Source organism: Elgaria multicarinata, chromosome 7 (assembly GCF_023053635.1).
Source record: "Elgaria multicarinata webbii isolate HBS135686 ecotype San Diego chromosome 7, rElgMul1.1.pri, whole genome shotgun sequence".
Classification (NCBI taxonomy): Eukaryota; Metazoa; Chordata; class Lepidosauria; order Squamata; family Anguidae; genus Elgaria; species Elgaria multicarinata.
Window position 1 is genome coordinate 100,030,848 of NC_086177.1, and position 22,086 is coordinate 100,052,933.

At 47.3% G+C, this 22,086-nt stretch overlaps 1 protein-coding gene across 1 annotated transcript; it reads left to right on the forward strand.

Annotated features, from left to right (window-relative positions):
• The first annotated feature begins 1,320 nt into the window (after positions 1-1,320).
• On the forward strand, positions 1,321-15,114 carry TRIB1 (tribbles pseudokinase 1). Its single transcript, XM_063131330.1, has 3 exons — positions 1,321-1,710; positions 5,125-5,417; positions 11,010-15,114. Exons 1-3 carry the CDS (start codon positions 1,321-1,323, stop codon positions 11,476-11,478), a joined length of 1,152 nt encoding a protein of 383 aa, XP_062987400.1. The 3' UTR covers positions 11,479-15,114.
• The last annotated feature ends 6,972 nt before the right edge of the window (positions 15,115-22,086 follow it).

Below are 22,086 nucleotides of genomic sequence, written 5' to 3' on the forward strand. Positions count from 1 at the left end.
GCAGAGCAGCTGCACAATGCCTTCTCGGACTGCTAGCGCAAGGAGCCCCTCTGTCTGACCATCTCACCAATTGCCAGGCAGGCTGCCCACGAGGCTCAAATGCAACGGCGCATGTCACGGACAAAGACTGATGCATGTCTGTTTTGCCACATCACCTGTCCAGCTTTTCCTTCAGAAAGATGACCCGGAGTTTGCAGACTCACCTGGGAACTGATCACACTCAGTCAGAACATTAGAGGAGCTGTGCCGGATCAGACCAAAGGTCCACCGGCTTCAGCCTCCTGCTCCCAATGACTGGGGATGATGGGTCTTGCAGTCCAAGGCATCCAAGTGAAACCCAGCTTAGGGAAGGCTAACATATATAATTGAATCATAAGCAGTTAATTCAAATCAGGCCTTGGCCCTCCTTAGGCTCACTGGACAGTTTAATTCGGTCAAGATCAAAAGAACTTAACTAAGGTGTACAATTTGCTGCCATTTTTCTTTCAGAAATCTAACGTGTGGGACAAAGCTTGCTACACCCTCGTGAAAATGCACTTTGCCCCTTCTGAATCCCCCTTCCCAAATATGTATTTTTCTTGCGCCGCCACTGCGGGGGAAAGAGCGATGGGATTTGTAGTCCAACATAACTGGACGGCGCCAGGTTGGAGAAGGGCCTGCCCTTTAACCACAGACGTCCTGCAACGGAGCGGAGGCGGCGCCCGCTCCTCTTCGGAGGCCCCTTTGCCGCCAAAGCTTCCCAAGCGCCCCTTTGCACCAGCGCCGTCCGAGGCGAGGACGGCTCTCTCTCTCTCTCTCTCTCTACTGCCCGCGATTGGGTTCGCCTCGCTCCGCCGGCCTCGCTCGAGCCTCTTGTGAATGGGCTCGCCGCCGCCAATGAGCACCCGGCCTGGCGGCCCGCGGCCCCGCCCACTTCCCCTTGCGTCACGGGGAACTTTGATGCGCTCCCGGGAGTTTGGCAGGCGCGCCGGCAGATGGTGAGAGCCGAGCCGAGCGCTTGCAGCTGCGGGCCGGCGCTCTTGGTCGCGAAGCTCGGGGGGATGCGCGCCCGCCTGGACGGCATTGCACAACCCGCGCCCGGCTCCCCCCGTGCTTACCTCGACGACGCCGCGGCGGAGGAGGAGGAGGCCGCCGCCGCCGCTGCCCTCGAGGCCGCCGCGTGAAGCAGCCGCCAAGGAGAACAAAGGCAGAACCCGCTTGGCCCCGCTGCTCGCCGCCTGCCCTTGTTCCCGAGCCGGCGCGGCGCCCGTCCGCCTTCGTGCGCGCTGGGAGCGCGAGCTCTCGCTTGCTCGCCCGCTCGCTCGCCCGCCCTCCGGCTCCATGAGCCGCCAGCTCCAGCCCCGCAGCCCCGCCGTGCTCCTGCATCCGCCGGGAGCCCCCGCCGCCGGCGGCCCTCGCTGCCGGGGCGCCCCTGCCAAGCGCCTCCTTCTGCACGACGGCACCGGCGCCGAGGAAGCGCCTTCCGCCGCCAAGTGCGCCCGCCTCGCCGTCGATTGCTCCAGCGCGGCGCCCCAGGACTGTCTCAGCGCGCCGGGGTCGCCCTGCGCGCCCGTCTCTCCGGCCCCCGGCACTGGCTCGGCTTCCAGCCCCGGCGGTAGCAGCGCGCAGGGGCCCAGCCTCGTCGCCGGCTATCTCTTGTTGCCCCTGCCCGACAGGGAGCACGTTTCTCGGGCGCTCGACATCAACACGGGCCGCGAACTGCGCTGCAAGGTAAGCGCCAGAAGGGCGAGCTGCCTTTCCGCGCGGGGGTGGGGGGCGCGCGCGCTTCGGTGGGCACTCGCCACGATCCTCGAGGCGCTTAAGCCGTTGGGGATTGAATTACGGAGAGCGTGATCCGCGTCTTGGAAAACCGGGGACGGGACGGGACGGGAAGGTAGCCAGCCTGCCTTGGTTCCCATACCGCGAGGCACTTACTCTAGGGAGGAAGCTCTATTTCTTAAACTTCAGTGGAACTTCTCTACCTTGTGTAAAGTGTGCGTAATTAGCCGCCTAGAATATCCGGCGTTTAAATGGCAGCCGAATTGGGTGTTCTGAATCATGAGCAAGGAAGGTCTGAATTACATTACGCAGCCGGCTCCCTCCCTCCCTTATTCTTTCGGCTTAACGGATGCATGGATCGGGACCCTTGTACGGGAGCGGTTGTGGGGAGATGAGAGAACGTGAAACGACCTGTTCCTAAAGCTTCGGCACGTTTTGAATTTAGTCGACGAAAAGGCTGCGAAACCCGACGTGCGTTTTCTTGGGAAGAAGTCCCATTAAGCTGGAGGGGGGGGGGCTCCCGAGCAGACACGGGCTTGCGAAAGGGAGCTAACTGGGATCTGGATTGTGTCCACTGCATTAAGACAGCGTTGGTCCCACGAAAAGATTTGCAAAGCATGGGTGTCAGTGGGAAGAGTATTTCTTAACCTCATTAGGGCATGGTTTTGCCGAGCTGGCCGAAGTTGCAATCTTGGGCTTGCAAAAGAAGATCGGGTTGCATGGGCAGAAACACGAGGAGCAGATCCCTAAAGAAAGCAGGGCTGAATGTCTGTGTTTTTGTTTTTAAATCCATCTGGAAACGTCCCCGGTTAACAAAAGGGTTAAGTTTCTCGCCCGTCATCCTCCTCTGTTTTCCGCTCCCCTCCTGCAGAATATAGTACGCAAGCAGGAATTGGCTGCGACTAGCATAGCTTTCCAAGTTTTCCATGAGGTGTCCTCAGCTCTTTAAATAAAATACACACACACACACAGAGACTGTCTCTGCCTATTTTTCTAGTCTCATAGAACAGGACTGTAATTGGAGAGACTGGGTTTACTGCTGCCACCTGCTGACTGCAGGCACTTTTATGACACTGTTCCAGAACCTTGCACGACCATCCTGACTATGTTTCCTCAGCAGCAGACCCATTAAAACAAACTGGATTGATCTGGAATAAATCCCTGAATGATTGCAGCTGCAAAACCTGGAATTACTGCGATGATTCTTATTTTTTTTTAAAAAAAAATAGTCCACCTAGTGCTCCTCCAGGTCTTTTGGACTACGTCTCCCATCAGCCCCAGGCAGCATGGTTAGTGGTAAAAGATTGTGAGAGCTGTAGTCCAAAACATCTGGAAGGCATCAGGCGGTCTGCTCCTGAACTGATCTCTTAAACTGATGAAAGCCAGCTTTTGGATTACACAGAACTCTTCTTTCAAGTGAAGTTGTCATCATTATTATTATTTATTATTATTATTATTATTCAGCCAGAGTCCAGGGTGCTTCACAAAATACAAGAGGACAGAAGAAGGGGAAGGAAAGTGATTCAGGGGTAAATGGGGGAAGAAGAGAGCTATCTCTCTCCATCCCCAGCCAGGGAGAATTCTTTCCAGTGGGTTAGTCTTTCAAGGTTACTGTTGTACTTTTAATTGACTGGCATACTTTCGTTGTGATGATGGGTAGTGATGAACTTGTACAGGCTTTATTTGCAAGGCTGCTTTTAAATACAGCCGTTTAAAATGGCCCACATGGTCTAAAAAGAGAAAGCGTATCGGTGGGGGAGTGGAGGGCATGATCAGACTTTGCAACAAGTTTCCCTCTGTCTGAATGTTGCCCCGGTTGGCTGAATGGGAATGATGACATTCTCCGTATGTGGCGTTTTCCAGTCAGGCCTTGGATGTGAGTAACCTAGCAGAGCTTTGCAGGTCATTGGTAGAACATGACTGGAGTATTGCAAAACACCTGTGAATAAAACATGAGAGGCTTTAAGCCTCTTCTTCCTTTGCTTAAAGGTTTGGCATGCTCTGAAATTGCAGCTTGATTACCATCACCTTTCTCTGAATCATCACCTTCGTAGACAACTTAGAAGGTGGCTTTTTCTGGCCCCTCTCCTATCATAGAATCATAGAATAGTAGAGTTGGAAGGGGCCTATAAGGCCATCGAGTCCAACCCCCTGCTCAATCATATCCTACTGGAGAGGTGTGTTACCCAAGTGCCCGGCAGAGAATTGCCAGGAGACATGTACGCAAGCTACACTCATGCATAGTTCCGGTACTTTTGGTGGTAGTGCTCTGGCAGATGGCGTTGTCGAGGCCAGCCTCCTCAACCTGATGTAGTCCAATGCACCTGGTCAACAACCCCCATCGTTTCCCAGCTGTGGATGAAGTGGGATTCTCTCCCACTATAATAATCTGTGAGTGTAGAACTAGGGACTGGTAGACATTCCAGGCTGTCGTAGAGCGAAAGGGTGTGATCTTGATGCAATAGCAGCGCCTTGGGTCTGGGAAAGTACAACCAAGGTAATATTGCACATGGGAACTGCTTTGCTGGATTAGTCCAAAGTGTGACTAGTTCTATCAGTAGCTAGTCGGAATGTCTGTGGTTCTGCCTTCCCCAACCTGGTATCCTCTAGATGTCTTGGACTTCAACTCCCAGCTTGCCAATGCAGAGGAATCCTGGGAGTTGTAGTCCAAAACAGTCTGGAAAGGCTGCTCTGGTTGGTCACAATCAGGGCATGGAAGCCTTTCCTGTCTGTCTCAAGCACCTGATATCCTAGGTATACTGCCTCTGTATGTGGAGGCGATTTCCAACTCTTCTGACTAATAGCTGCTGATGGGTTTGTCATCTTCCATGAATTTAGATAGACTCGTCCGTTCTATTTCAATAGCCAGCATCTGGAACGCATGTGACTTTTCTACCAGCTCCCTGCCCTATTTTAACCAGGGCGGGATCTACACTACTGCTTTAAAGCACTTTGTAACAGTTTTATAGTGCTTTAAAGCAGTTAAAGCGCTTTTATAACTGTTATAAAGCTCTTTAAAGCAGTAGTGTAGATTCGGCCCAGGACTCTGTTCCCCCTTTGTTGCGACTTGAGTAACCCTTCCTCAATGTGTGACTGAGGCTGCAATCCTATACCCAGTTACCTGGGCGTAAGCTTCATTGAACTCAAGTGGGACTTGCTTCTGAGGAGACATGCATGGGGTTGGTTGCACTGTTAATGGATGACCCCCCCCCCATCGTACTTATTTTTCCATATGAGGATGATTAAGATTGTGAAGACTTTTGTCAGCCTCCACCATGGGTGTGCAATTCCTGCCCCCTTCCTTTCCTGCTGTAAAAGCCCTTTAGTTTAATCCCGATTCTGTCTCCCTCTTGATCCTCCTTCCAGGTCTTCCCCCTCAAACACTACCAGGACAAAATCCGGCCTTACATCCAGCTGCCATCCCACCGGAACATCACGGGCATTGTGGAAGTGATTCTCGGGGAAACCAAGGCCTACGTCTTCTTCGACAAGGACTTTGGCGACATGCATTCCTACGTCAGGAGCTGCAAGCGTCTGCCGGAGCAGGAGGCGGCCCGACTCTTCAAGCAGATCGTCTCGGCAGTCGCTCACTGCCACCAGTCGGCCATCGTGTTGGGAGACCTCAAACTCAGGAAATTTGTGTTTTCTAGCGAAGAAAGGTGAGCAGCGGGGTTGCAGGTTTCCTCTGTGAAATGTGCTTTGGGGCAGCGGCGGGGAGTATCTCTCTTTTAAAATCTTCCCCAACCTGGTGGCGTCCAGTTGTTTTGGACTTCAGCTCCCATCAGCCCCAGCCAGCATGGGCAGGAAACCTGAGAGTTGGAGTCCAAGAAAGCTGCTTTACAGTATTTATAGTTTGAACAGAAGGCCACCTTAGAGCAAGGGAAGGTAGGGTGGCGGGTTAAAGCCACATGTTTCATTCCTAGTCCCCTTTGCTACAGGTTGTGCTCCTTCAGACCCTTGTATTCTGTAGCTACAGGCCAGGTTTGGTCCATGAGCTATTAATTACTTACTTGTACTGTAAAATCATACTACTGTTCTGGCTGGTAGAGATGCCTCTTTAGAATAGGAGAAAGGCAACAGACCTCAAGTGTGATCCATTTAGGAGATGCTGGTTACAATGCAAGTTAAGTTTGTATAGTTTTTGTTTATTTATTTTATTTTTTAAAAAAATTTTTATTGTGAATATCAACAAACAAAACAGAAATACATCGAGAAAAATGGGGGGGGGTGGAACCATAGATTGTGTGTTCTTTCTATGCACAGTATCTAATAATAATACTTGATATATGTATATGAGATATATGTATCACAGTAATCCTTAAAACAGGCCTGCAGTATTATACCCATAGTGCAGTTGTGGGGAGTGGGGTTACAACTCAAAGGCTATCTACTGTGTTTATGACCGGCACAAGATGTGAACCTAGGATTTCAAAACTCAGCTTCTTCTGCAGTTTACTATATTAGTTATGTTATGTGAACATCTGTTTGGCTTCTGACAAGGCTCCAAAGAGGTGCTACACTGAAGAATGTCCGTGTGTCCAGTGGGACTTTTGACTTTGAGCAGCGGCGGCAGACAGATACACACCCATGTCATATCACAACCCAACCACTGCGTCCATGTTCAAAGCCTCCCCTGGAGTCCATTGAACTAGTTGGGCAATTCTTTGGATCTTGGCCCCTTGCCCAGTATTCTCTTTGGAGCACTTTCTCCATGGGAAGTCCATGAATTTCAATTACTCCCCCAGGGAGATCGCGGAGCCTGCTAAAAAGCGGATGTGTTGCCTTTTAGCTTTAGATGGGGATCTCTAAGCCACTTAAGGGCATTTTTGCACATTTCGCCTGCCGCAGTTATTGGAGGAAAAAAGTATATAGTCATGTACGAAGATGGCATATGCTCCTGTTTTGCCACAGGTTTATGAGTTGCGAATTTGTTACTAAATCCTGGTGTATGTGGGTGTGATTAAATTAAACCTTGTGGGGTATTTCTACATGATGCATTTCCTCTGATATCCATTTATAAGCAAGCGGCCTATGTGAAGTAGTTTGCAAGCTGCAGCAATTGGAAGCAAACCGGTTTAAGACTGATCAGGATTGAGAGCTAGATTGTAAGGCAGAGTACTCTGATGTTAAGATGAATGGAGTCCCACTGAAATGGTTGGGATTGAATTATTTTGAATCCAAAATGGTTTCCTCTTGGTTGAGTTGTGTTGGATGGTTACTTGGCTCTCATACAAGAACACCGGCTTAACTGGTTTGTGGATTGCACTGTTCCTGTGTGGCCTCAGTCTGATTATAGGTTTAGGTGTCTGGTACCTAAGTTAAACTGTAGTGTACCTTAAGTGTCACACTTTCAAGTGAATTAATATTTGGGCACAAACCGTTAATGAGAATTGTGTTAAAGGCATGGCATTGATGGGTGTGTGTGTGTGTTACGGACTGCTTCTGCAAACAGGCGTGTGTCCTTGTAATTTCATTACTCTTGGTAGTTCCGACACTTCACAGTAGTGTTGCATTACAATTCCAGTAACTTGAGCCACAGTTAACACTAACCAGAGTTCGAAGTGGTTAGTGCCTGAGCAAATGCAGTGTGAATCCACATTTCTGGAAAGGAAGGGGGAAATGTGTGAGAGGGAGTTGTGCCTTAGTGAATCTTGCCCTGAATTGCCAGCCATGGTTTTCAGGGAGCCGGTATTACATCTACACCAGACCAAAAAGTGGCCTGAGCTGCACAGCTGAATTGGGGTGGATGGGGGTGTTGGTGGTTTTTTAGGATTGGTTGTGGCTTTTTGGCACAGTGGAGGTAGATACTGATGCATTGAAGCAGATTTTGCAAAACTCGCTCCTTGAAGATCACTGTAGCTGGGTGACATGTGGGCAGCCCTTAATAGGTGTGAAAATGCATCCCATTTGAACTCTGTGGGAGTTCTGCTTTTGACATCAGCAGAAACAATTTCACACTCCAGCGCTGCAAACCAGGCATCGCTTTGAAGTGATGCCATTGCTGCCTGTGGATCATGGGCAGTGTGTCATTTGCAAACTTTAGCCTTATCTTGGGTGTGTTTGGTTTTCTTTTTTAACCCTCCCGATGATTCCAGTGATTTCTTTTTGATAGGGTAGTAGCCGGCTTGATAGACCTTGATTGTTCTGTGTTCCCTCCCCAAGCCATAGTCCCCAGCATAGAATCTGGGTTCTCTGATCTGCTTCTGGGCCTGCACAGAAGCCTCCAAAGAGATTGGAGAATCTATTCCCAGGCACCAGCACAGCCAGGAACTCTGAAGTTTCAGGTCAGCCCAACAGAGGTGGCAGAGAGCTGCTTTGGATACCTCTGTGTCCATTTCACACACATGCACACACACACCTCAGTGTCATGGTACCAAGTTCTGCATATTTCCTGCACCTAATGCTTCCCGCACCCTTGCAGGCTTAGGACTTCTGAATAGCAGTTACAGGGAGAACATTATAGAGACGGGCCTGCAGGGGAGAGCCCTCTATTGTGAGCTAGATGGAACGCTGATCTGATCCAACTCTTGCACACATTCTTCTGTTTAATGCTGAATCTGTTTTTGCTGTAAAGAAAGATCAGCAGGCCAAATTTTAACAAGGTGTCTTAAACAAATGGGTACACAGGTACAACAACACCAATTTGCAGTTGGTCTTAAAAAAGAAGAAGAGAGTAATTAATCATAATAATTGGGATGGGTTGGGAAGATCATAGAGCTCTGCTTATGAAAAAAAAGGGGTGGCTTGGGGTGGCACAGTGGGACATCTGTCCCAGGAGGTGAGTGAACCTGCCTTCCTGGCTGGGGGATTATGGGAGTTTCTGTAGTCTAACACATCTGGAAGGCACCAGGTTAGGAAAGGCTGGTGGGCATAGTGGACTGAGCTCATCTCTTGCGGAAACAGGTAGCTGGTTGTGATTTAAGGACAGCAGACAAAACAAGCTTCCTCTTCCCATGGGCCAAGAGGCTCAAGATCAGCCCATGCCGGAAGTGCTACTGGGGAAAGTTATGGGATGGCGTGATCAAACACCAGAAATAAGGATTCCTTGTCACCCGGCAGGCCCTCAGACGCAGCACTTTCTCCGTGACGTCAGTTCACCCGTTCAGCTACGAGTCATCTGGTGCTCGGGACGTACAATGTAGGAAGCTGCCTTCTGCTGAGTCAGGCCCTTGATCCCTCTAGCCCAGTATTGTCGACACTGACTGGCAGCAGCTCTCCAGGGTTTCAGGCAGGAGTTTTTCCTCACCCTATCTGGAGAAGCCGGGGATCAAACCTGAGACCTTCTGCCTGCAAAGCAGGTGCTCTACCACTGAGCTACGGCCCATCCACCCTAGTAATTAAGTGCTGGATGTGTGTCTGTGGCAGTCTCCCCACCCACCCCCACGATAGTAAGTCAGGGTTGGAGTCTCTAGTGAGATAATTATGCCCCCTTCCTTCTCTTCCCCCCACCCAGCATTTTTTTTTTATTGCTAATGTAGCAGAAAGAACACGTTGACCTATAAAACTGGCAACTGCCTCTCCTTGAAGGGAAGCGGTTGTATGTTTGATAAACCGAACCGCTTGCTGAAAGAGCAGATTGCACCCGGCGCTTCTAATTTGGAAACCGAGCCTTGCTTAGAGCCCCTGTCGTATGCTTTGGGTTTGGTAACCGGAGGGTTAAGCAACGCCAGGCAAGACTTTAGCCTCGCAAGCACAGGTGCAGAGTTTGGATGCCCCGTCAGCCAGTTGGAGGGCAGGCAGGGTAGATTGAGTCATATTTTCCGTTTACAGAACCCAGCGGTGTGTTGTGTGCAGGGCGGGGGACGGGTTGGCGAGGAGGGAGCGCTTGCTTTAGGACAGGAAGGTCACCCTGAGGACAGCGAGCAATCGATGCGTTTTTACAGGCCAACAAACCTTCAAGGAAGGCCGCAAGCACAACGGTCAGGAACTGTGGGATATCTCATTGGCTCGTGCAAAAACAATCCAGTAGCATAAAGCTCTGGAAATAGGATGTTTGCATAAAAGCCGTGTAACCTGCAAGGCCAGTTTTTTGCAGGGGGGGGCAAATATCTGCACAAAAAAGTTATGACTATTTCAGGAACAAAAGGGATGTGGGTTTTGGCTGTGACCCACGAGCCGGTGAAACCTTGACGTCACCAGGACACAACTGGCTTCAGCCCAAGATTTCTGCCCTGCGAATCTGGCTTGGCTGTGTTGAAGTCTTCGGGGTGGCTGTCGGATGTGTATTGCTCGATTACTGTCCGTTCAGTGACTTCCAAAGCTGGAATGTGTGAACGGAATCCATGGAAGAGTGTATTGTGCATGCACGACTAGGGGTTGTATCCAGTTTAACACTACTGCTAACGTAAATTACTTTGCGCTAGAGTAAGTGGTCTCTGGCGCAACATGAATAGCGTCTGCTGGCATGATGGAATCCCCCAGAAATCCCGTTGTCCCACCAAACGCTATTGGCATGGCGGTGGAAGTTCTTTACGCCAGCACAACGTAATTGACATTGGTGGTATTGTCTCGTTGGATACTGCCCTCATTCAGCAGTGGTCTGTTCACACATACAAGTCACTCATGGTTGTTGCTGTTATTCCGAGATGGCTGCGTAGGCAGTGCTAAGTCCCAGGGAGCAACAACCGTAGATTTACCTTGGAATAGTTTTGGCCAGAGATATATATATTGCACCTTCGTAAGTGAGATTGTGGCCAGTGGGTGGTATTAGCAGCTGTTCCCAAGAGCTGGCTCATTGAATCGCGAGTTGCCAACTCTCACAGGTGCATCACTTGATGTCTTGTCACTTGATGACTCTTGGCTCAGTATGTGAGCAGCCTCATTTAAAAGGACTTGTGTGTTGACTTGTCATTTGGTGAGTGATCACAAAAGTCCTGTCTGTGGCATTTGATCTATAATGGCTAACTCATAGTGGAAGCCGCTTCTCGATGCTACACTCAACTGGAGATGAATATACGTGTATGAACCAGTCATCAATGGGTGGTCTGTTTTTTCATGATACTCGCATGTTAACTAAGTGTAAAAGCTTTGAGCAATTCTTAACCCTTATGGACAAGTTGTTATTTACTGTTTTACTCTGTACAGCACCATGTACATTGATGGTGCTATATAAATAAATAATAATAATAATAATACTTCAGTAAAGGTTGGCATCATTTGGAGATGGGTTGTATGGAAGTGTTGCATTTACTCTGTGCTGACTACTGGCATGGCTGAGTAAACTCATGTGTTTGGCCTCTTCTCTTCTCCAGGATGCAGCTGAGACTAGAAAGCTTGGAAGACACTCACATCATCAAAGGGGAGGACGATGCATTGTCGGACAAGCACGGCTGCCCAGCCTACGTCAGTCCAGAAATCCTAAACACCACAGGGACCTATTCTGGGAAATCGGCTGACGTGTGGAGCTTAGGCGTAATGCTGTACACCCTCCTAGTGGGACGCTATCCTTTCCACGACTCGGACCCTACCGCCCTCTTTTCTAAAATCCGACGCGGACAGTTCTGTATCCCTGACCACATCTCTCCCAAAGCACGGTGCCTCATCCGTAGCCTGCTCAGGCGAGAACCCTCCGAAAGACTCACAGCTCCAGAAATCTTGCTCCATCCTTGGTTTGATGCTGTTTTGGAATGTGGGTATGCTGACCAGGACATACGAGCCTTTGATCAAGTTGTTCCAGAGAAGTCGAGAGAGGATGACGATATCAGCTCCTTCTTTTGTTAGCTCTGATTTTTGGGGGGGCCTCCGGGCAAGAGACCTCACACTTGCATACAGTCCTTAAATGTGTGTGTGTGTTTGTGTGTGTTTGTGTGCGTTCATTTTCTGTGTTGTAAATGCATTGCTTTCCAAACCCTTGCTGCGCTCAAGACAGTAGCTGCGATCTTGAGTGGAAGTCCTGTTTGTTTCTTCCCTTTCCAAAGAGGCTTGCAAAAAGGCTGCAATTCTTGGCCTTATTAATCCAGGGGATTTCCCATTGAGCTCCATGGGACTCTTCTGATGCCTCCATCTGGAGCAAATGGAAGAAGAGCCAGCTGGATTCCCCTATGTCTCTCATACATCATACAAATGACAGGAGCTCTGGCTGGGCTTTGGTTACAGAATCGTACTGGTGATGTAAGAGAGCGCACAGGCATAGTTCTTCCAATGCCAGATGGAGCATGTGATAGTCACAGTGGAAAAATTAATGGGCTTGTCTATCAAAAAGCTCAGCTCTTATAATTGGTTTCCAACTAGCTCTCCAGACGCGTGGGAATTGCACCCGTTGTCTTGCGTTTTGCCAGTTGCTTTCCTGGCTGTGTTCGGACACTCAGCTTGAAACCAGTTTGCATGTTTCAACCTTGAAGGCGTTGGGACTGTTGGGAACCTGCAGCCTGATCTTGCAGGTTGGGTTAACCTGGAGTATTTAGCTGTTGTCACTTTTGGAAAAAAAAACAAACGAACTTCCAATCTGAACCTGTTTAAAGTGTCCAAAATTGCAAAGCTATGCTCAAGTTCAGACTTTCAGCAGAGCTGTATTGGCTTCAGTCCTGGGGTTTCATCTAAACTGAGTGCTGAATCGATCCGGTTGCTCACCTGGCCACACAAGCAGCAGAATTGAGTGAGCTTTCAACTGAATACTCTGGCGTTAACCTTTTGTGTGTGTGTGTGGGGGGGAAGGATTGGGCTATTATTTGTCAAATTTGGGGGATTTCACAGACGCCAAGTCTTGTCATTTGAAGTGGCTATCAGCCCCAGCGTTGCCAGAGTTGGGAGAAGTTGTTTTTAAAGTATCTTGACTGGAAGATCAGTGCTATTGAAACAAATCAGAATTTTGCCATCGGCTTCAGCAGGGCACTTATCTATCTTAGTCCTCAAATCCTTAAGGCGCACTTCTGTGCAGGATGACTGGGACAGTCAGTGGCCCTTTTGAACTGATGCAAAGGACATCAGTCTCCGTGTTTGTGTGGCAGTGAGGTTCTAGCTAGCAGTTCGTCTGTGTCTAAACTTGGAATGCTTTTCATACCATTTCTCTCTGCCAGTCCCTATAGCTAATGCAAGTGTTCCTCAAGTGAACTAGAGCTGCTGTTCTCAAATCTCTTGTTTCAGTAGATAGATGAGGACTCCTGATATTCTCTCCCCCCTCCTTCTTTTTTTAAATTACATGCCTACCCTAAGATGGCATGTAAGTGGCATTTGTGAAGGGCGATGCCTGCATCTTTGGCCAGCCACCTTTCAAACGGTTGCCGGGCTTGTCTGTGCAACCTGTGAGTGATGAGATGCTGCTGCCAGTATCTTTATATAGAGGCCACTATCATTCCCATTCTACAGATGGGATACTGAAGCAAACTGAGGCAGTGACTCGCATAAGGTTTAGTCAGTGGCAGAGGTGGGGCTTAATCCTCTCTCTTCCTTCCTCCGCTCAATCAGGCACTTTTAGATTTGGCATCCTAGCCTAGCCTCCCACAACCTGGTAGCCTCCAGTTGTTTTGGACTGCAGCTCCCAGCATGCCTAACAATTAGCCATGCCTGCTGGAGGCTGATGGGAGCTGAAGTCCAAAAGAACTGGACCACATTGTCTCATTCCCCTGGGTCTTAAAGCAGGTAGAGCAGAAGGATCCGTGGGTTGCATACACGAGAGTTGTGGCCTATGTTAGTCCTACTTGGAGTAGGCCCATTGAAGTGAATGGGACTTGAGTTAGGCTAACATTGGGTACAACCCAAGGTTCCACATTCAGTCTCTGGCACCTCTAGTGAAAGGAACTTGTGAAGGAGGTCTGAAAAAGCTTCTGCTTAAGACCAAGGGGACAATTCTGGGTAAGGCTGAAGAATAGTCCCCCTTACCAGATGCAGGTTTAAAGCTCATTCCTAGCCTTGGTGCTGAATCTCCCTGAAGCATTCAGCATTAAATGTTAAGCATGGCTCTTCTCTGGCAAGTGACCCAAGAGAGCTTGGATCCTGGCCTTGCCTGGCTCTTTTGCATCAATGTAAGCTGGTGTTGCTCTGAAAGTAACACCCTGTATCTGAATACCAAAGGCCCATCTGTCGAGGGTGGAACGGCTTAACCTGAGAGGCAAAGATAAACCCTATCTCATTACTTGCACCGAAAAATGTTTGGCTTTCTTTGCATGGGCTCTGATCTCTAGTGCATTGCATCATCCTTCATGCAAAAACAAGAAGAAAAAAGAGAGAAAAACAATTGCCTATTTTGATAGCCCACTGAACAATGCCCAAATGTTCCTATTTGACTCTTCAGGAATAATCTGGAAATCTCTCTTTCCCCTTCTACCACCCTTTCTACATTTTCATGCATCTCTGGCTGCTATCGTTTTTGTATTTTAAATTCATGATTGGGTAACTAATATACTTAAATAAACATTAGCTTCCTGGATGAACTTCTTAACAAAGACGAACTGCTCCAGTTTACATCAGTAAGCACTTGCCTCTCCTGAGTTTCGAATTCATCCGGGAAACCGGAGGAAACCTGTTGTTATCCGGAAGACTGCTGGTTCTTTTTTCTCATAGGGTGTCAGTGGCCCACAGGCAAATGTAGACATGTGTGATCCATCTGATTAGTGATTTTTCTTGTGGACTAGTATCTTTGCTTGCAAGGCTGAGCTGTGTGTAAAAGGAACCGACTTAAGTTCTGGGGAAAAGCACTATATTCCATGTCTAAAACTAAATTGTTCATTGCGGGAAGTTGTATGCTGCCAGCATAAGATAGGTGCACCTTTGCCTTTCGAAGAACTTGGGGAAATGTTTTTCTGTTGGACTGTCTGAGACAGTTAGCAGCCTTGCATGACTACACTTCCCAGGATGCATTGTGGGGGAAGCTGATGCAATACAATACGCCTGTGTGGCCCTAGTTTTAGAGTTTCAAATGATGAAGTTGCTTAAGAATCCTACTGTTTTACGGCTTATCGTTGTCAGAAGGGTGGGGCCGCTGCACTCTTGAGAAAGCTCTGTATACCTCATCTATTGTGCACTTCCCACATGATGTCATGCCATTTGATGTGTGTGTGTGTGTGTGTGTGTGTGTCTTTGAAAAGCCTGAGGTGTCAAAGAGCAGTTTAAATGTGAATTAGGTCCGGCAATACTAACTTGATAAAATCAAGAGAATTACAGGTGAAACTTTTATTTTTTTACCTTGATTGCACTAAAGCTCTCGTGATTGCTTTAATATATTTGTATCTGTGATACAGTTCTTTTTTTTGTTTTTTTAAAGAATCTCCTCAGACCTGCCTATAAATCTGTATATATCGGTAGGTGGAAAGCTAATAACACTATGTCGGATATTTGTACATATGTACATATTTGAAAAATCAACATGAAGCTGTAAAATTTCTGTACAAAAAAGTTTAATAAATCTGGTTTCATAACAAATGATCTCGTTTCCCCTCCTCCTTGATTTGAGTCTTGCAAGGTTGGAGAGAAGCCGTATCGGGGTGGTGAGAAGCTGTGGAATCGTAACCATGACCTAGTTTTCACGCAATGCTACAAATGTTAATCAACATATTTGAAAAACGTACATTTTTAAATCTCCTTCCATTTGAAGGTGAGGCAGAAGTGCCTTCTGTGATGCCTCCCCCCCTTGGTCCTCCTTTATTTCTCACGATAAATCAAAAGGATCCCGATCAAGGGGTGGGTCATCAGGGCGCTGCTCACTGGCTCTGTGACTCACTGACCCTTTTCTGGCCTCACAGCCACCAGCCCAGCACTCTCTATTCACCCTTGTCCTTCGCCACTGCCACCATAGAACACTACCTCCAGTACCTCAAGAATTCAGTCCAGCTTATAAAACAAGTTTTATTTGACAATAAGGTTATGCAGTTTACAAAGCTTGTGGTTTCATTTGTCCTATTACTTGTTAGTTTCAAAACAGTATCATATGTAACCCTGCCTACTCTACCCACTAATCTATACTATCTCCTCCCATATACTCCCCTCCCCCAAATAACACACGTTGATCCTACACTCTAGACCAGCGGTTCTCAACCTGTGGGTCGGGACCCCTTTCACAGGGGTCGCCTAAGACCATCGGAAAACATATTTCCAATGGTCTTAGGAAACTGTATTGACTGAACTATGTCATGTATCATCTTTTGTATTATTAAAGCTATTGTTATGTATTATTTTCATTAGCAAACCATCCCATGACAATGGATTGTGTAGAGAAGAACGAAAATAATTTTATGGTTGGGGGTCACCACAACATGAGGAACTGTATTAAAGGGTCGCAGCATTAGGAAGGTTGAGAACCACTGCTCTAGACCCTCTCACAGACAAACCCAGACTCTACTCTGACTCTGCTCACTACTCGGTGCTAACTCCTCCTTCTCCCTGCTAACTGCCAATCCAGGCCTTTGAACCACCACCCAATCAGCATTCAATTCACATTCAATTCACTCACTCCCCCTCCCAACAGCATTAACCACTTACCAACCAAAGTCCAAACAGCACTTAGAACCTAAACAGCAACAAACTAACACATTACAAATACTTACACTATATAATTGGCAATAAACAGTAACACATCCTTACCTCACTCCACTCATGTTGACCACCGCTGGTTGTGTTATGCACCTGTAACTGAGGGAGAAAGAGCAGTCTTCCCAAATCAGGTGGCCTCCAGATGTGTTGGGCTACAACTCCCATTGTCCCCAGCCAGTATGCCCAATAGTTGGGGATGATAGGAGTTGTTGTCCAACACACCTGGTGGGGGGCACCAGGTTCTAGTGCAATTGAAGGAAAGGAAAGGAACCTTTCGTGCAAGCACTGAGTCATTACTGACTCTTGGAAGGGACACCAGCTTTTGCTGACGTTTTCTTGGCAGGCCTTATAGCGGGGTGGTTTGCCGTTGCCTTCCCCAGCTGTTATTATCTTTCCCCCAGCTAACTGGGTACTCACCCAGGATGGAAGGATGAGTTGACCCGAGCCAGCTGCCTGAAACCAGCTTCCGCTGGGATCGAACTCAGGCCATGGGGAGTGTTTCAGCTGAAGAAACTGCTGCTTTGCCGCTCTGTGCCACATGAGGCTCACATGAGTGCAATTGAAAGGACTACCTATTCCCATATGAACTTCACTGGCGAGGTCGGGATTTCACATGTCACCCTCCCCATCGTCTTGCCTCAGGCGCTATGTGCACAACCCCAGCTGCCGTTACCCGTGATGGAAATGATTCCGCACCATCTGTATTGAGACTGCATGGGATAGGCTCTTCCTGAAGTCACCATTCTGCAATTGTATTTTTATACTAAGCCACCCTGGAAATTATTGTTTTTTAGAAGCTGAAGGGTGGATGGCCCATGAGCAGGCAAAACAGCCACTGCCTTGTCTTTCGACTGAGAGGCAGCCTTGAAAGGAAGGTGGAGCACACTCTGGGCCTCCTCCAAGCAACCCTAATGAGGCAGTGGCCACATACCCCAGAGTGGAGCAGGTTGGGTAGACAGAGGGTAGCAGGTTGGACAGCTATAAGTTGTGATGAGTCTCTAATCCCAGAAACGGATGTGTGGAGGTGGGGGGCGGGGAGAATAGTTTTGAAAAAGATTGCTCAGTCCACGCTGTCCACCTACCCAACTTCCCACTCGCTTTACTCCATAGGACTAAAAGTAAAGTGCGGTGAGCAAACAGTACGCAAGATATTTCTCTGTAGGTGGGTCGTGTGTGTAGATGGCAAAGCTGTACCTACTACAGCTGATGCACATTCTGTGTTGAGCAAGCAAGCAAGCAAGCTGTGGTGTGATTGCAGCTGATCGTCATGTGGGAAAGAGCGGAGTGCTCTTAGATGCAGCTGCCAGATCAGTCAGCGGGTGAAGCAATGCAGGGACTTGCACAGCCTAGGGAGTTGACACATACCCTGATTTCTGCCCTGCTTCTTACCTCCTGGGACCCTACCAGTGGACAGAGTGAGGCAGGTTTGGGAATATGATTAAAGCCCAAGGGCTCAATTCGGCCTGGGGTGGGGGGTGGGTTTGCATTCCAGCGATGGATGGGGTGGAAGGCAAAGTGGGGAGGGGGAAGGCAAAGGCAAAAAAGGTAGAGCCAAAAATACCAGCATGTTGTGGTTTACAGGTCTTACTGCCAGCAACCCTAGGAGAGGCTTTTCAAGCTTTTTGAATGGATGGAAAAGAGAAAAAAGCTGGGGAAACCAGTTGCTGGGAAAAAGAGGGTGTGACCCTGTGCGGAACCCAGGACAGCAGGATTTGGCCCCTGAGCCTGATATTCTCCATCCCTGGTTAAAGGTTAACAAACAACCATTATTTAGCATCTTACGGCTGTGGGATGTTTGGATTTTCCTGGCCTGTCTCAACAGGGCATCTCTCTCTCTCTCTCTCTCTCTCTCTCTCTCTCTCTCTCTCTCTCTCTCTCTCTCTGTCTGTCTGTCTGTCTGTCTGTCTGTCTGTCTCATATTTATCTACAGGAGTCAATGGGCATTCATGTTTTAGTGTTAACGTGTAGTAAGCCTATCCCAGATTATGCATAAAAATCCCCACTGGTGTTGCATTTCCCACCAGGAAATAGTGTGTGCCCATTACATGAGCAATATGTCTGCTGTAGTTTGGACCAATACAGCTCTTTTTGATGATGGGAAATCTAGCTTTTACTTCCATTTGGTTTGTTCCATAGTTCCTCTCTGGAAACTATTCTATTAAGGGCTGTGCTGAATATTTGGGTACAGGAGGACACAGATTTGCTAAAGCATACATACAGAGGTGAATTTCGAAATCACTGGAATTTAATAAAAATGCAATACTTCTCAGCATTGTGACTGGGTGACGAGTGCTCCTGCTCAATCTGCTGTCCAGGTGCTGGTGAAGGTCAAGGCCCTTGGTCTTACTCATCATGGTTCTTTATTTTTTTTCAACTTGACTGAGCAGGACAATTCTTCTGCTACAAGACACTTTCAAACAGACGACTGTTTTCTGTAATGTAGGGCACATAACAGCGCTATGCTTCCCCTTCTGCTGCTGCTTTGCCACTGCCCCTCCTAATCATTGATAATGCCAACCAATCAGGGATCATACAATAATTGAAATGTCATGTCAACGGTGACAACATTGCAATGCCAGTTCAAACTAGGACAGGAAATATCGCCCTAGCTCTGAATGGGTGATAAGGAAGAAGGTATTTTTAGGGACACTTTTACCAAAACATGCCACTAATGTCACTATCTTGGAGTTAGCATTTGAAAGGTAAACTAATAAACTTCAAGAGCCATTTGTGTGTGTGCATTTTATATCTCTATATCTATCTATCTATCATTGCAAAATTTGAGCAAGTTTTCCCAGTTATTTCCTTCTGGGAAGGAGAAAAGGATGATGGGAGTTAGTTGGTCAAAACAAGGGAAAGAGTACGTTCACCTTAACTGCACCTTCATTTGCTATTCTGAGGGTGTTACCACAGAGAGCAAGCATAGTTTCCATGAACTTGCTGAGTGGATGGCCAACGCCATCATATCTCAAGTTACTTCCCGAAAGTTATCTTGATTGACGCTGTATCCATATACAAGCTACCTAGGTAGTCTGATTATGTTACCCGCACCTCAGCACAAGTTATATTTTCAAGCTTCAAGACAGGGTTCATTAAAATGGTGGGAGCCATGAGTTATTAGATAAACAAACAGATGTCTACCTCATCGAGCTTCCAAAAGCATTTGAAACAGTGACTTTGGCCTTTGGTTGCCTATGTCCAACTTTCCCCCTTAAGAATTCTGGGAGCTCTAGTTTACAGGAAGTGCTGAGCATTCTGCATTAGAGATCTCCTGCATGCCCTTTACAGGATTACAGCTACCCTGGGCTTTGATCCTACACTGATCATTTACAGCTACCCAAGATTCGATCCTATAATCTTTATTTATTTATTTATTTATTACATTTTTATACCGCCCAATAGCCGAAGCTCTCTGGGCGGTTCACAAAATCTTTGATCCTACAATGGCTTATGTGAAATGTGGATTCCTCCAATGGCTGCAGTTTTAGGCACAATCACATGGAGCAAAGTCCAGTGGTGTAGTGGTAAATTTGGAAGTGCAGGCACTCATTATGACAGGCCCCATAGCTGCATTCCCAAGGAGAGTCCAAAAATGTAGGCAGCTCTGTGGATCCATATCAACAAACCAGTTCTAGCAGTTTTCATCTCCACCTCCATGAGCAGATAATTTGTAAAGCTAATGGGTCTTAATTGCCCATTTAAGACTAAGCTATCCCATAAGATTTTGCATTGTAACAGGGAGCAAGATATTGTTGATGGGGAAGTTCATTTCCTCCAGATACTGGGAGGATTGCAGCTCAGCTCAGAGGGAACAGGGGATTATGCAGTGGTCGGGTGGCAAATGACATCAGTGTTCCTGCTAATGGAAGTGTTGGTGCTATATTCCAATGAGACTTGGTTCCACTACATCACTGGTAAAGTCCCATCTTTTGATCAAAATACCCCAAGGGCAATAAATAATGAGATAAAGTTGAAACACCTTCTGCCAGCCATCTGTTTCTGAGGTGAAGATATTGCTCAGGCTAATGTTTAGGCACAAGGAGATGTGTTGAGACAACTTCCATGAAGTGGCTTCTTCTTCACATAGTACAGAGTGGCTATCTATTTGGATGGCTTTAAAAGGGGATTGGATAAATTCCTGGAGGAGAAGGCCATCAATGGCTACTATGTTCTACTGCCAATATTGGAGTCAGTATACCCTATCTACACCAGTTGCTGGGGAAGGTGTGTGGAAGGGCACTGTTGTAGTCATGTCCTGCTTGTGGGTCTTCTGTGGGCTGCTGGTTGGCCTCTGTGAACAGAACATTGGACTAGATGGCCCTTTGGTCTGATCTAGAATGGGTCTTCTTATATTCTTATGGTTGCAGTGATCCTTTATTATATTGTTTGACCCAAAAAACAATTTGTTGGGAGGGGTCTCTCTCCCTCTCCGTGTGTGTGTGTGTGTGTGTAAATAAGCACATGATTGACAGATTCATCCCATTTGGTAACTGATAAAGAGGAGTAACATGTTCTGTAGTGGCATGCTAAAATAGATGTACAACCCAATGGTAAGCAAAGTTAAAATGGAGTTACCTGAATTGAAAATGAATTACAGTCTAGTTTAGGACCATATGCCTGGGGCTTCAATCTGGTCCTCAGGGCTTCCTGAGATGGCCACACCCCTTCTTATAGCCCCACCCCTTTCCCCAGCCACTGATGGTTTGATAGTTTCCTGGTGTTTGTTTCCCCCTTCATTCTAAAAGGCCTCTCCTAAGCTTTAGTTACAGTAAGAAAGAGCTTTACGCTAAAATGTGATGGAATTTTGACCCCTCCCCCTTTGGCCACACCCACCACTGGAATGCAGCCCCTGACATGACATTCAGCGCTCAGAATGAAAGAGGTTCAACACCTCTGGCCTGATGTTACAGTTTGGCTTCATTTCCACAGGACTAGGGTGACCATATGAAAAGGAGGACAGGGCTCCTGTATCTTTAACAGTTGTATTGAATAGGGAATTTCAGCAGGTGTCATTTGTATATATGGAGAACCTGGGGAAATTTCCTCTTCATCACAACAGTTAAAGCTGCAGGGGCCCTGCCCTCTTTTAAATCTGGTAACTCTAGTATAGCTCCTGCAGCTTTAACTGTTATGATGAAGAGGGAATTTCACCAGGTTCTCCATATATACAAATGACACCTGCTGAAATTCCCTTTTCTGTGCAACTGTTAAAGATACAGGAGCCCTGTCCTCCTTTTCATATGGTCACCCTACATAAGACCCCATATGTATTTGGCCCGCTGCACCCACCCCATCCTAAAGTCTTATAGTTGGAGAATGAGGAGGACCTGAGCTACCTGCAGCTTCTGTCTCTGATAGTGATGGAATAAATGTTTAGTTCCATGGACTTCAATGGGACCAGTAGCCTTAAGTAGAAATGCATCAGCTTAATATGGTTGCAGAGCAGGCTAAACGGCTATGGTTTGCAGAACCTGAAAAGTATTTGCTCATGACATGAAATCCAATTATTGTCCCTTGGCTACATGCATACCCAAAACCTTCAGGGATACAGGGAGGGAATGGTGGGTGTTTTGCATTTTTAAACCTTGCAAGGGAACTGGCTTTTTAAAAGAATACTTTTTTTTTTTTAAAGCAACAACAACTTGCCTCTTTCATTTATTTACACTACTGAAGGAGCAAAACATGCCTGAACTGCAGGACTTTGCTTCCATATTTGGCATGGAAGCAGCAAGGGTATTAATTTCGTTCTATGAAGTGCAAACATTAGCATAACTGCGCGAAGCACTCATGCTCTTAACAACGGCAAGCAATGTACAGAAGATCAAAATAAATAGAATTCATGGAGCAAGAGGTAACACCTCTCTT

Bases quoted from the DNA above. Each gene is read 5' to 3' on its own strand.
- TRIB1 (XM_063131330.1), top strand. From the start codon at position 1,321: ATGAGCCGCCAGCTCCAGCCCCGCAGCCCCGCCGTGCTCCTGCATCCG. The intron at 1,711-5,124 runs GTAAGCGCCAGA...TCCTCCTTCCAG, and splicing joins GCCGCGAACTGCGCTGCAAG to GTCTTCCCCCTCAAACACTA. The intron at 5,418-11,009 runs GTGAGCAGCGGG...TCTCTTCTCCAG, and splicing joins GTGTTTTCTAGCGAAGAAAG to GATGCAGCTGAGACTAGAAA.